At 44.6% G+C, this 15,470-nt stretch overlaps 1 protein-coding gene across 3 annotated transcripts in view; it reads right to left on the bottom strand.

The window, feature by feature from the left end:
• Positions 1-15,470, bottom strand: part of LOC125966882 (transmembrane channel-like protein 3) — a 96,607-nt gene that overhangs the window by 40,125 nt on the left and 41,012 nt on the right. For 2 of the 3 annotated variants that reach the window (XM_049717397.2, XM_049717395.2), the window contains 4 exons: positions 7,461-7,559; positions 7,054-7,196; positions 179-326; positions 17-60 (listed from right to left, as the gene is read on the bottom strand). In XM_049717397.2, the coding sequence (XP_049573354.1) occupies positions 17-60; positions 179-326; positions 7,054-7,196; positions 7,461-7,559 (434 nt within the window). Of the gene's footprint in view, positions 1-16; positions 61-178; positions 327-7,053; positions 7,197-7,460; positions 7,560-10,083; positions 11,756-15,470 lie in introns of those variants that run through there. The other variant, XM_049717399.2, reaches the window with a different exon arrangement.

Below are 15,470 nucleotides of genomic sequence, written 5' to 3'. Positions count from 1 at the left end.
AAACTAGGATACCTACAGACTGGTATCTTTCTTCTTTTCCTGTTCTTCAACAATGGCTTCCTATAAAGAAAGCACAGACTGAATGGTTAAGTAAAAAACACATCAGAATCTTGTATTACAATAGTCTATTTTTACAAGGTATCTGTCACTGTATACTGTATATTGGGAGCAGTCTGACCCTGATGTTGTTGACGATAGCCGCTCCTTTGCTCTCTGCAGCTTCTGGATTTCCAATCAAGTAATCCCAAGCACAAAATACCCTCCAGCAGAATGTGAAGTTTTCATCAGAAGCACTGGCTAGGCTGAGTCTGGAATTTTTGGCCATTCTAAATAAGAAAAAATTACTAACACTTTATGAAAAAATACTGTAATTTAGCCCTGGATTTCTCTTTCACATCATCATCAGGCAAGAAAATACAGTACATTTGATGGCAAGTGACATTGAACTGTGGCTGATGTTGAATATAAAATGGCTCCACCTCAGCGATGCGACAGAACCTCGCAAGTCAAACATGAGTCATTTTTCAAACCAAAGTATTCTTTATGCAGCCATAATGCAAAACCACATTATTATTCTGTGACATTGGTTGATTGAGATATTTCATTCCAGCGGCAAATTGTAACTTTCGCTGATGATGAATACACTTAATGAAAGTAAGGGACTATAGTCATGTGATGACGCTGAAATGTAAAGTTGTGTGTCAAATATAATCAAATATTTTGTGATTCTCCACAATCTGTGCAAGGGGCAGTCCATGAATATTATTAGAAGTGGTCCTAGAATGGGTGATCATAGAACCCCAGGTGATCTTTGTTCGCTCAGACTCATGAATACCAACTGAGACAAAATAGTCCCTAACTTGGAGGTAAGATTTGAACCAATTTAATACAGTACCAGTAAGTCCCACCCACTGCTCTAGTCTGTCGAGCAGTATATTATGATCATCTGTATCAAATGCAGCACTTAGATCGAGCAATACCAAGATGGTGGTTTGCATCATTATTCATATATGTCATTTAATACTGTAATAAGAGCAGTCTCCGTGCTGTGGTGTCGAAATCCAGGCTGAAATGCAATAAAAAGATTGTTTTTCATCATAAAAATGTGAATCTGTTGTAAAATAACACTTTCAATTATTTTTCCCCAAAACTGAAGATTTTGATATGGGCCTGTAGTTACATACAATGGAACCCTGGAAGTCAAACGCCTTGGTACTCGACATTCGTTTTTTTGACACAAAATGTCAGGAAATCTTTTTTTTGATTCTCGAAATAAGCTTCGGAAACCAACGTTAGTTGGCGTTGTTGTTTAGTGCGTTTTACCATTACGATGCTCGACTGCAGTCGTGCGCAGTGCGCTTCTGGAAAGCTGCACCCACGAGACCACAAGATCACGGGGGTTCACGCTGAAGAGTTGAGTTCATGCGATAACAACCGTGTAAAAAGTAAAATGTGTTATATTTAAGAGGCCGGACGAGGCCTGCACCTTATATCAGGGGTCCCCGACCCCCTACCGGTCCGTGGGTCACTTGTTACCGGACCGCCAAGTAGAAAAAAAAAATATATATATATCGACGATCAGTTAATTCAAGTCAAGACACTCGTCCTGGTCACGTGACATGTTTTCCCAGTCGAGCCCGCAAAGCTAGCAAAACTGATTAAGATTTTATTTTGAAAAATGTAAAAAGAAATCGGCGATTCTCTCCCAATTACATCCGTTGGTCTTGGTCACGTGACGTCACCTCAGTCGAACCCGCGAAGCAAGCAAATATGAGCAAGAAACAGAGATGTTTGGAAAGCTTCTTTGGAAAGGGAAAAAAAGCCCAATGAGGAGACGGAAGAATAGGCTACGAGTTCTAAGAAAAGGAAAGCTGCATTTAAAAGAAAATTTCTGGAGTCCTACTTAAAATATGGATTTATCGCCACAGGTGACTCTGACGCGCCAAGCCCACTCTTCATAATATGTGGCGACACGCTAGCTAACGAGGCAATGAAGCCTTCAAAACTGCTTCGGCACATGGAGACCAAGCATCCTGTATTAAAAGACAAACTTTAACCACTTCGGGTGTTATTGTCTCCGATTACGCCTACATGGGACCGGCTCGTTTCTGAGAAACAAGCTCAGTACTCCCACTAATTCAACGTAATGGTGAGTTTTATTTTTATGTCGTTTATACTTGTTTTTATGCCAGTCATATCATTTTATTTCATCGTATTTATATATTTATCATAAATGTATTATTTATTTATATAAATGTATTATTCATTTGTATAAAGGCCGGTCCGCGAAAATATTTCTGACACGTAACCGGTCCGTGGCGCAAAAAAGGTTGGGGACCACTGCCTTATATACTCATGCTTTTAGAATATCATCTTTTTAAGAGTGAGTTTTAATGTAGGGCCTTTTCTATAACGAACATATCCACGAGATGCAACACACCATCTCCACCTCTGCACATACACAATGACACGGTTGTGAGTGCCTGTGTGCACTTACATGCATCTCACTGTATTTGTAAACAATAGCCATCCTTTTGTTTGGAACATTATTTCGTATGTTATGTTTTTGAATATTGTTATTTTGTCATGTTTATGTAATTTATTTTGAGATCATTCTTTGTCTTTTTAAATGTCTGACGTGTTAAGGGCTGCATACGGACTGCGTAAGACTGTGCTCCAAGCTTTTGGTATACTGTATATTTTTTTTTCTTTTGTGGGTTTATGTACTGTTGCTTCGGAATGAGACGGCTTCACTTCTTGGTGCTCCTTTTAGAATGAATTGGGGTCGAGATCCAGGGTTCTACAGTATTATTGAAGATCTATTGTAGGTAATTTTTTCGTAGGGGTTTTCCAAGTGTAGCTTTTAAGGACTGGGGGAACTGCCCTGTATGAAGAGAATTATTTACTATTAGTAATATGTTTGGGGCTAAGCAATCAATATAATTCGTCCATGGTGATTTTTTTCTTGACTATTAAAACTCTGGTCGTAATTAGGGCAATGGAATCCATTACAGTTGAAACTTGACAAATAAAAGCATTTAAAAGCTCTTCAACAAAAGCTGAGGGCAGGCTTGGTGATATTCTAAAAGCATGAGTATATAAGGTACAGGTGTTTTCATCGATATAACACTTTCTAATTACCTTTAACCCCTCCGCGAGTCGTCACCTTATCGTGGTGGAGGGGTTTGCGTGCCCCTATGATCCTAGGAGCCATGTTGTCGGGGGCTTCATGCCCCTGGTAGGGTCACCCATGGCAAACGGGTCCTAGGTGAGGGGTCAGACAAAGCACGGCTCACCCAAGCCCCTTATGATGAGTGATATAAATGGACTTAGTTTTCCCTCGCCCGGACGCGGGTCACCGGGGCCTCCCTCTGGAGCCAGGCCTGGAGGCGGGGCTCGAAGGCGAGCGTCTGGTGGCCGGGCCTTCGCCCATGGGGCCCGGCCGGGCATAGCCCGAAATGGAAACGTGGGTCCCCCTTCCCATGGGCTCACCACCTGTGGGAGGGGCCGAAGGTGTCGGGTGCAATGTGAGCTGGGCGGCAGCCAAAGGCGGGGACCTTGGCGGTCTGATCCCCGGCTGCAGAAGCTGGCTCTTGGGACATGGAATGTCACCTCTCTGGCTGGAAAGGAGCCCGAGCTGGTGTGCGAGGCAGAAAGATTCCGACTAGATATAGTCGGACTAGCCTCCACACACAGTTTGAGTTCCGGTACAAGCCCTCTCGAGAGGGGTTGGACTCTCTTCCACTCTGGAGTTGCCCACGGTGAGAGGCGTCGAGCAGGTGTGGGTATACTTATTGCCCCCCGGCTGGGCGCCTGCACATTGGGGTTCACCCCGGTGAACGAGAGGGTAGCCTCCCTCCGCCTTCGGGTGGGGGGACGGGTCCTGACTGTTGTTTGTGTCTATGCACCAAACAGCAGCTCAGAGTACCCACCCTTCTTGGGGTCCCTGGAGGAAGTGCTGGAGAGCGCTCCTTCTGGGGACTCTATCGTTCTACTGGGCGACTTCAATGCTCACGTGGGCAATGACAGTGAGACCTGGAAGGGCGTGATTGGGAGGAACGGCCCCCCTGATCTGAACCCGAGCGGTGTTCTATTGTTGGGCTTCTGTGCTCGACACGGATTTTCAATAATGAACACCATGTTCAAACATAAGGGTGTCCATGTGTGCACTTGGCACCAGGACACCCTAGGCCGCAGTTCGATGATCGACTTTGTAGTCGTGTCATCGGATTTGCGGCCGCATGTTTTGGACACTCGGGTGAAGAGAGGGGCGGAGCTGTCAACTGATCACCACCTGGTGGTGGGTTGGCTCCGATGGTGGGGGAAGATGCCGGTCCGACCTGGCAGACCCAAACGCTCTGTGAGGGTCTGCTGGGAACGTCTGGCAGAATCTCCTGTCAGGAAGAGCTTCAACTCCCACCTCCGGCAGAGCTTTTCCCACGTCCCGGGGAGGCGGGGGACATTGAGTCTGAGTGCACCATGTTCCGTCCCTCCATTGTTGAGGCGGCCGACCGGAGCTGTGGCCGTAAGGTCGTTGGTGCCTGTCGTGGCGGCAACCCCCGAACCCGCTGGTGGACACCGCCGGTAAGGGATGCCGTCAAGCTGAAGAAGGAGTCCTATCGGGCCGTTTTGGCCTGCGGGACTCCGGAGGCAGCTGACAGGTACCGGATGGCCAAGCGGAACGCGGCTTCGGCGGTTGCTGAGGCAAAAACCCGGGCGTGGGAGGAGTTCGGTGAGGCCATGGAGAATGACTTTCGGACCGCTTCGAGGAAATTCTGGTCCACCATCCGGCGTCTCAGGAGGGGGAAGCAGTGCAACGTCAACACTGTTTACAGTGGGGATGGCGTGCTGCTGACCTCGACTCGGGACGTCGTGAGTCGGTGGGGAGAATACTTCGAGGACCTCCTCAATTCCACCTACACGCCTTCCATTGAGGAAGCAGGGCCTGGAGACTCTGAGGCGGATTCTCCAATCTCTGGGGTCGAAGTCACTGAGGTAGTTAAAAAACTCCTCGGTGTCAAGGCCCCGGGGGTGGATGAGATCCGCCCAGAGTTCTTAAAGGCTCTGGATGTTGTGGGGCTGTCATGGCTGCCACGCCTCTACAACGTTGCGTGGACATCGGGGACAGTGCCTCTGGATTGGCAGACTGGGGTGGTGGTTCCCCTCTTTAAGAAGGGGGACCGGAGGGTGTGTTCCAATTACAGGGGAATCACACTCCTCAGCCTCCCTGGTAAGGTCTATTCAGGGGTGCTGGAGAGGAGGGTCCGTCGGGAGGTCGAACCTCGGATTCAGGAGGAGCAGCGTGGCTTTCGTCCTGGCCGTGGAACAGTGGACCAGCTCTACACCCTCGGCAGGATCCTCGAGGGTGCATGGGAGTTCGCCCAACCAGTCCACATGTGTTTTGTGGACTTGGAGAAGGCGTTCGACCGTGTCCCTCGGGAGGTTCTGTGGAGGGTGCTTCGGGAGTACGGGGTGCCGAGCCAACTGATAAGGGCGGTTCGGTCCCTGTATCACCGATGCCAGAGTCTGGTCCGCATTTCCGGCAGTAAGTCGGATTCGTTCCGAGTGAGGGTTGGACTCCGCCAAGGCTGCCCTTTGTCACCGATTCTGTTCATAATTTTTATGGACAGAATTTCTAGGCGCAGCCGAGGCATTGAGGGGGTCCGGTTTGGGGACCTCAGCATCACGTCTCTGCTTTTTGCAGATGACGTGGTGCTGTTGGCTTCTTCAGGCCGTGATCTCCAGCTCTCGCTGGAACGGTTCGCAGCCGAGTGTGAAGCGGTCGGGATGAGGGTCAGCACCTCCAAATCCGAGTCCATGGTCCTCGATCGGAAAAGGGTGGAATGCCCTCTCCGGATCGGGGATGAGATCCTGCCCCAAGTGGAGGAGTTCAAGTATCTTGGAGTCTTGTTCACGAGTGAGGGGAGGATGGAGCGTGAGATCGACAGGCGGATCGGTCCAGCGTCGGCAGTAATGCGGACCCTGTACCGGTCCGTTGTGGTGAAGAGAGAGCTGAGCCAAAAGGCAAAGCTCTCAATTTACCGGTCGATTTACGCTCCTACCCTCACCTATGGTCACGAGCTATGGGTCGTGACCGAAAGAACGAGATCTCGGATACAAGCGGCCGAAATGAGTTTTCTCCGCAGGATGTCCGGGCTCTCCCTTAGAGATAGGGTGAGAAGCTCGGTCATCCGGGAGAGACTCGGAGTAGAGTCGCTACTCCTCCACGTTGAGAGGAGCCAGATGAGGTGGCTCGGGCATCTTATCAGGATGCCTCCTGGACGCCTCCCTGGGGAGGTGTTCCGGGCATGTCCCACCGGTAGGAGACCCCGGGGACGACCCAGGACGCGCTGGAGAGACTATGTCTCTCAGCTGGCCTGGGAACGCCTTGGGATCCCCCGGGATGAGCTGGATGAAGTGGCTGGGGAGAGGGAAGTCTGGGAGTCCCTCCTAAAGCTGCTGCCCCCGCGACCCGACCCCGGATAAGCGGAAGAAGATGGATGGATGGATGGAATTACCTTTAAATTGGACTTTTGAGACATTTTTGCTGAAAATGATGGGTGAATTCCGAACTCTTCAACCTTTGGAGCATTTGACTTTGGAGGTTCGATTGTAACTAGTTTAATATTGCACAGTTATACACCATTTGACATTACTGTTATTTGTTTAACTTGCTTGCCTATTTATTGTTGAGTCTTAAGCTTGAGTTTGGCAATCAACGAGCGGTTGACGGAACGGTTCCGCAGGTCCTTCATTCCCTCTGCTGTCAGACTTTACAACATGCGTGGCACCTGCTAAAATTAATGTGTTTCGTCTCTACTAGCAGCATCTACTAGTGTTTGTCTCTGTCTGTTATTTACCCTTTTTTGAAATTTTGGCACTTGTTTTATTCTTGCATTCGTATTATTCTTGCACTCATATGCGCTGCTGTGACAAGTGAATTTCCCCGCTGTGCGATGAATAAAGTATAATCAATCAATCAATCAATCAATCAATCAATCAATCAATCAATAAAAAAAACTTTGTTTAAATTAAAAAGAATATTACAATTACTTTCTTAATAGAATGATGAAACTGTATGCGAAGACAGCCATCCCAACCAAGAAGTAGGCAAGGGGCAATCGGTATCCTGCGCTGCCGATTTTCCTTACCCTTCCATAATAGCCATAAAATAACACGGAGTACTGTAGGTAACCCTGTGGATGGTTAAACACACACACACACACGCACGTGCGCGCGCGCACGCACGCACGCACGCACACACGCACACACACACACACACACACACACACACACACACACACACACACACACACACACACACACACACACACACACACACATACACACTATTTGACATTGTCATAGAATTACTGGGGTGGGTTAAATTAGCCTTGCATTACAGGTCTGTATGTGCTATTCTGCTATTGATTAAGACATAACAGGAGAGAGAAGCTTGCCCCAAGGGACCAGATGGTGTCCAGGTCTTGAGCAGAAGCCAGGTGCTCCTTAGGAATAGTTTTACTCCTCGTTGTTCCAAACGGGGCTCCAGCAAGCAGCTAGCACAGACAGATAAAAATGTATTCAATAAATTATCAAGATGGTACAAAAATGAAATAATGTCTATAAAGTCAAATTGAATGAGTTGTGGTGTAAAAAGAGTTAAAATTTGAATTTCTTAAAGGTACGGACTGTAAAGCGAGTCAACATTGGCACCTGTGATAGGTCTCTATTAAAAAAATGATGTCAGTATTACAACCCCCCTCAACCCGAAAAAAAACAGAGCTTTTCATTTATTAATAATGATTTAATCACAGGTGGCTCGGCGGCGCACATGGCATGTCCACCTCGCAGTTCGGACGGTGATTTATATGTTAGTAGAAGAACCTTGAAGTTACATCTTAAATGGACCGGGAGCCAATGTAAATTGGCTAATATTGGGGTAATGTGATCAAATTTTCTTGTCTGTGAGAGCAGCCTCGCAGCAGCATTTTGTACTAACTGTAAACTTTTGATGAGGAACTTAGGAAGACCAGAGAATAATACATTACAGTAGTCCAGGCGCGACGTGACGAACGCATGTATAATAGTTTCCGCATCCCCGGTCGAGAGGATCGGACGAATCTTAGCAATATTACGAAAGTGAAAAAACGCAATTCTGGTTATATTCTTAATGTGTTTTTGAAAGGAGAGCGTTTGGTCAAATATTACCCCGAGATGTTACAGTATCACTCTGAGTGATAGTACGGTTATCTATAGTTATAGTGGTTTCCTTAAATAAGTGTTGATAACGAGTAGGACCAATTATCAACATCTCAGTTTTATCCGGGTTAAGACGAAGGAAGTTGAGAGACATCCATTGCTTGATCTCCGCAAGGCACGCCTCAAGATTACAACAGTCCCGCGAATCTGTCATCGTTAACGGCATATATAATTGCTAGTGGTACAGATAACGGATGGATGAATTTCATCACAACATTTTGCTGATGTAATGAATGCAAAAGTGTGACTTTTTCTTAAATCAACACTTTTTACATTGCCTTAATTTCCATATTTAATTATTGTTGCTGCGACCTGGGAGGTGCACACTTGTCTGCGGGTGCATGTGACCACAAGGGGGCACTGCAGGTGTGTGACGTGAACGCGCAGCGGAGCTCCACAGAGCGCCTCAACAGCTGAGCGCAATTTATCCTGATTGGGAGTGCGCACATAACAATTTTCATGAGCAGCAAACAACACAATCCTTTTGTCCAGTGAGGAGGAGGAGAAGGAGGAGGAGGAGCAGCAGCATGCAGCATGCAGCATGCAGCATGCAGCATGCAGCATGCAGCATGCAGCATGCAGCATGCAGCATGCAGCATGCAGCATGCAGCATGCAGCATGCAGCATGCAGCATGCAGCATGCAGCATGCAGCAGCAAACAGCAGCAGCAAACAGCAGCAGCAAACAGCAGCAGCAAACAGCAGCAGCAAACAGCAGCAGCAAACAGCAGCAGCAAACAACACAATCCTTTCATTCAGTGTGCAACACAGCAGTAGCAGCAAACAGCATTGAGCTCCACGGAGAAAGGAAAATACTCATGGGAAGAGGAGACCAAAGGGACTACCGGTGAGCTCACAGTTCTTAACTGGACTCTTCATTTAGTTAACCATTTAGATCAGTGGTCCCCAAAATTTTTTGCCCCACGGACCGGTTACGTTTCAGAAATATTTTCGCGGATCGGCCTTTATATAAATAAATAATACATTTATATAAATAAATAATACATTTATAATAAATATATAAATACAATGAAATAAAATGATAGGTATTATTGGTTTATGTGTTAAAGAACACTAAGCTTGCATTGTTTTATTTGGAAAATATTGTACCCTTTTATTCAAACTCATCCATTTTTTGTATGGTTTAAAGGTTTTTCACCTTGATTGTTTCGCTCAATAAAACCCGAACAAAGAGTGAAATCCCAGTCTGGTCAAATCCTACCTTTTCAAGTGTGGAAACCCATGAAGTACACTTGCCAATTATTATGCAGTTTTTTTTTTTTGCTTCCACATACTCCCTGCAATGTCGTCACATACTCGTCATTGCTCTTTGGTGCAATTAGTTTAAGTTTAGTACCGTAATTGCCGGACTATAAGCCGCACCGGATTATAAGCCGCACCAGCTAAAATTCAGGTATATTTCTTTTTTTTTCTTACATAAGCCGCACCGGACTATAAGCCGCACTTGCACACGAGTTTTTTACAAAGAAAGACAGTACATACAAAGCCTTTTTAACGTTTTAATAACATACTTGAACATGTCTTTCTAAACATTGCCTGTGACGCAGCAGTAGTACCGCAGCAACGCGGAAGTGTGCACGCGAGTTATTAGCAAAGAAAGACTGGACACAGAAAGTTTTTTTTAAAGCTTTAATAACATACCTTAACATTTCTTTCCAAACACTGCCTGTGACGCGGCAGTAATACCACAACAACACGGAATTAACACAGCAAAGTCACTGAGACGCGGCGGTAATGGCGGCGGTTACACAGCAGCAACACGGTAGCACAGCACGAACAGGGCTGGTTAAAAAAAACATACCAGTAAAAGTACAAAAAGAGCCGTCTTCATCTTCCTCCTGTGCACTGAAACCAAGTCTTCCTCCTTAGTGTCCGATTGGAATAGCGTTAGATATCCTTCGCCTCACACTTTCTCAGTCTCTCTTTCGTCGTCGGTTTTATGCATTTCTTCGAGTGTGAAGAGGTTCTGTTCATGCTAATCTTATTCATGCACAAAGCGCTACATTATATTAAACTAGCGAGTGACACGTATAGCTTAAAAGCGGCATCATATTCATTTATTTTATCCCCCATAATGACGGTTTGTGTATAAAAGCTTCCTGTCTTTGTGTGAATGTGGGTGTGTGCGTGATGCGCGAGACGATCACGTCTTCTTCGGCGCATTATCTCTTCTTCGTCTGTCTCGTTCTTGCTTCCTGCTAGAGCGCCCCCTGGAGAGCGGAGGCCCTAAAAATCCATAAGTACGCTCCAGAGTAGACACAAGATAATGTCATCAACATCGACTGCCTTTGGCTTAAAAGCTGCATCATATGCATTTATTTTGTCCCGCATGATGACGGTTTGTGTATAAAGGCTTCCTTTCAGTAATGTCCGTCTTGATCGCGTGATGCGCGAAATGTAAACAAAAACTAGCACGTCTTCTTCGGCGCATTATCTCTTCTTCGCCTGTCTCGCTCTTGCTTCCGGCTAGAGCACCCCCTGGAGACCGGAGGCCGTAAAAATCCACAAGTACGCTCCAGAGTAGACACAAGATAATGTCATCAACATCGACTGCCTTTGGCTTAAAAGCGGCATCATATGCATTTCTTTTGTCCCCCATGATGACGGTTTGTGTATAAAGGCTTCCTTTCAGTAATGTCCATCTTGATCGTGTGATGCGCGAAATGTAAACAAAAACTAGCACGTCTTCTTCGGCGCATTGTTTCTTCTTCGCCTGTCTCGCTCTTGCTTCTTGCTAGAGCGCCTCCTGGAGGCCGGAGGCCGTAAAAATCCATAAGTACGCCGCGCTGCCGTTTAAGGATCAAAGAAACCTTCTGAATAAAATGCATTAAAAGTTCACATTCATTACAACCTGTTTTTGGTGAGCAAAATGTCAGAAGAATTGAATTTAAATGCTGATTGATTGGGTTTTAATACAATGCAGATTACTTCACTGGTTTCTTTTATATCAAACAAGTTGTTATCAAACAACTTGTTTGATTTAAAAGAAACCAGTGAAGTGATTAAAAAAAGGAAAAACAAGATGAACTTAGTACAATTACAATGCAGATTGTCCAAACAGCGCCACTGCTTTGTGTAATCTCTGAGTGATATGGCAGAGTAAGAGAAAGGGTTTAGAGCACAGGTGTCAAACTCAAGGCCCGGGGGCCAGATACGGCCCACCACATCATTCTATGTGGCCCACGAAGACAAATTGTGCATCAAATTCGTGTGTCATTACTAGAATTGCAAATTGTCTTCACTTTTAATAATAGCTTTTTTTAAAAATATTTGACCAGTTTTTACTCGTCTGATTTGAAAACGAGTTATTTGTCAGTTTGTTTTGTAGCTTTTACTGTATATAATAGTGTTGAGTAAAAGTGATCAAGTCATCACAAAAATCACGAAAAAAATCTTATATAAGCCGCACCTGACTATAAGCCGCAGGGTCCAAAATTTTGGAAAAAAGTCGCGGCTTATAGTCCGGCAATTACGGTATACGTTTTTCGACTGTGTGAGTGCTCTTTGAATAAATCGCGGATCTACTGTAGACCATGAACGAGAAGAAAAGAACCCTTGTGACTAAAAGTAGAAAAATAAAAAGAGAAATTTACAAACAAAAAAGTGTCAGCGTCACGGCTCAGCCAGGAGGCTGACTGCATCACAATTAACTGTGAGGCGGACGTTCTAACCAGTGCGACACCGAGCCGCCTTGTGCAACACTAGATGAAATAAATAAATTGACGGACGGACGGACAGACAGACAAAACATTGTCAATGACAACTTTAACTTGCTCGGGGTCTGATTTTGTTTTGTGTGACAGCTCGTTCCTTTTCTGTCGGTCTTTTGCACTCTCTGGCAATAATGTACCGATCCCCTGTCCCATCTTGAGTCTTTGTACAATTCCAACAGCTTTCAAATGACATTTCTGCTGAATGTGACGCTTGAGGTATCCAAACTTTGATTCAGTCCAAATTTGTCCTTCTGTAAACTCGCCCGAAAAGATAATCGAGACCAACCTCCCATCTATCCAAGACTTGTACCTGTCCAGGACAAGGAAACGTGCAAGTAACATCTCTGCATACCGTTCTCACCAAGGTCACAGTCGAACTACTCCCCTCCGGACAGCGTTACAGAGCACTGTACGCCAAAACCAGCAGACACAGACACAGCTTCTTCCCCCAGGCTGTCGCTCTGTTGAACTCACACCACTCAGAGAGACTCGGAGACATCACTATGTAATAACATCCTGCTCTAGCCACTTAAATGTTGTTAATTACCTGAATGTTGTCGGTCACTCAAATGTACAGAGGCTGAGATCAACCGGAGTCAAATTCTCTGTTTGGCATGCACAAACCTGGTCAATGAAGCTGATTATGATTATGATTTTTCTTGGCCTGCAACTCCGGGCCTTAACTAGAACTGTGCCTGTGGTCTTCCATTTCCTCACTATGTTCCTCACAGTGCAAACTGACAGCTGAAATCTCTGGGCTTGGTTTTTGTATCCTTCCCCTAAACCAGGGGTGGCCAACCAGTCAGAGACTAAGAGCCACATTTTTTACTGTATTACCGCAAAGAGCCACATCATACACACGAGCACATATGAACTACCCCCCACCCCCGGCTGCTCGGTTTAAAGAGCGAAATTGACACTAATTGTTTCCTTGAATGGGTGTGCCCCTCCTCCTTTGCGGGATTTCACCTCATGCGCATGCACATTTCACGAAAAAAACATAACGAACTCAAGCAACGCGAACACGCAGTGTTGGACGAAAATACCATATTGAACTCAAGTGGAGCGAACACGCACAAAAAACAAAACAAAAAAAACAAACAAATGTTGATATGAACGTAAAGGAGCCACATGAAACCAGGCAAGGAGACGCATGCGGCTCGCGAGCCGTGGGTTGGCCACCCCTGCCCTAAACGTTGAACAATCTTTGTCAGTTGTTTTAAGGCTCTCATGTTACCATTCTTCAGAGAAGATGCAAAGAGGAGAACAACTTGCAACTGGCCACCTTAAATACCCTGAACTGGAGATGTTTTGTAAAGAAGAATGGTCAAAATACTTTCAACCAGCATCTCATTGGAAGCTCTAGGAAGCGTTTAGAGGCTGTTATTTCTGCAAAAGGAGGATCTACTAAATACTAAAATACTACTGCTAAAATTTTTATGTTGGGGTACCCAAATTTATGCACCTGCCTACTTTTGTTTAAGTAATGACTGCACACTTCCTGTAAATCTATATAAACTTCATTTCACTTCTCAAATATCAGTGTTTTTCTGCTATATTATATATTCAACTGATATTGCTGATCCGAACAACCAGTGATTTTATAAAGGAAAATCTTGAAAATGATTAGGGGTGCTCAAAGTTTTGCATTCGACTGTATGTGACAGTCCTTTTAATATGTTGAAGTAGTCATAAGTATAGATGTCCAAGTAAATTTTGGTGCCAATTGATAGCTGTTTTTGTACATTTTAAGCGATTGTCTTTACAATTATTTTCGATGGGGAAATTGTGATCTCTTCCTTCCATGACTTCATCAACCAAGACATGGAGGGGAGAGGTGCATGGTCCTATTCCTCATTAAAAATGGGTGTTATTAAAGGCATTTGTTGTTCCATTATTTCTCCAAAATAAATGGATAAAATCCATCCAAAAATGCTAATTTTTTTAAATTTTCTTGAACAAAATAAAAAAAATGTACATATATATAAACTGGCCGAGTTAGTGAAAAATTAACCATCTTCGCTTTACCCTCCGTTTAAGGAAAAAGGTTTGATCAATTTTGTATTCGTACCCAGTTGCACCACAATCGAGCTTACATAATCGATTGCAACAATTTCATGAGCTATAAAATTAATTAATTAATTAATTAATTAATTAATTAATTAATTAATTCATTCATTTACTGTACTGTCACGTGTCCGCGCCGTTAGCAACTCGGACAGTGTCTGTGTTGGGGTGGACGAATTTTGACTAGAATCATTAATTGTTAAACACTTCCACCTTCCCTTCACTCGTTGAACCTTCCACATTCCCTGCAGTTGTTGAAACTTTCCAAATCATGTGGAAACATTCTTGCTTAGTTATCTAAAAATGCTCCACTATTATCTGTTTTCCACAACCTTGTAAAACAAAGAGCTAAGACCCTCTGGACTGATTAACCAGTTTGCAGAGCTGACCCCTGAAACCTGTTCACCCTCACCCCCGCCATGCTTTCTCTTAATAAATAGTCCCTTGCAAAAGGTGAAAGTTAAACTACTTTCAAGAACCTCTGTATCATACAGAATGATGATGGCTTTTTCTGCTTGCAAGCGTAAAAAGGGCAAACTGTCTTACGTGTGGTTCTTTGCAAAGAAGATAGAGTGCGGAAAACTATCAGTCTGTTCTCTGCTTCCCCCCTCCCATCCTGTTTTTCTCCATGGCTCACATTGGTCTCAGCCATGCCTTGCAGTAATCAGCACTCATTGCCCACACCTGTTGCTCATCACCCGCTCATAGAGACGCCTACTTAAAGGGCAAGACATTATGGGGTCCTAAAATGTATTTGATAAAGATGGACTTGGATTTTTGGAAACGAATTGAGGAGTAATCAATGAAAAATCAACGGTTTGTATGTGATCGTTGAAGTTCATCCCGGAAATTGCCGAAGTAACTGTGATGTAGATTATAGGAGGCCGAGCGTTGTCGAGTTACTTAGCCCATGTAAGCATAATGGCGGATACAGAAGTGGAAGCAATGTCGTCTGACGAATCCCCCTCAGATGATTCTTCACCTTCTGACGAAAATGAAGAAGAGTATGATTTCTTTCTTGGGGTACAAGGCTACCAATTTGAACCAGTGAGAAGTACCCCAGCGACGGAAGCATCGCAAAACGAAGGCGCGGAAGGTACAGCCGGATCGGGGAAAAAAATCAATGGCTATATACTGATATTGTTCTGGGTGTCCAATTTAATAAATTCTAAGAAAGTTGCAAAGAAAATTTATTTTAATAATATATTCGGCAACATATTTTTATAGGGTAGAAAACAGTAGGAAAATTTAATTTTAGGACTGGGAAAACCCATGAACGATTATTACTTTGGTGTGCTAATTCTTATTTTCCCTTTGCACACAGTATGTTACTACTGAAGTTACACCTATGGTTATAAGCCTAAACTTTTTTATTTTTCAAACAACAAAGGTAACATTTTTATACCCC

The sequence above is a fragment of the Syngnathus scovelli genome, chromosome 4, assembly GCF_024217435.2.
Source record: "Syngnathus scovelli strain Florida chromosome 4, RoL_Ssco_1.2, whole genome shotgun sequence".
Taxonomy (NCBI): Eukaryota; Metazoa; Chordata; class Actinopteri; order Syngnathiformes; family Syngnathidae; genus Syngnathus; species Syngnathus scovelli.
Note: the sequence above shows the minus strand (reverse complement) of the source record. Positions and strands in the feature narration are given on the sequence as shown.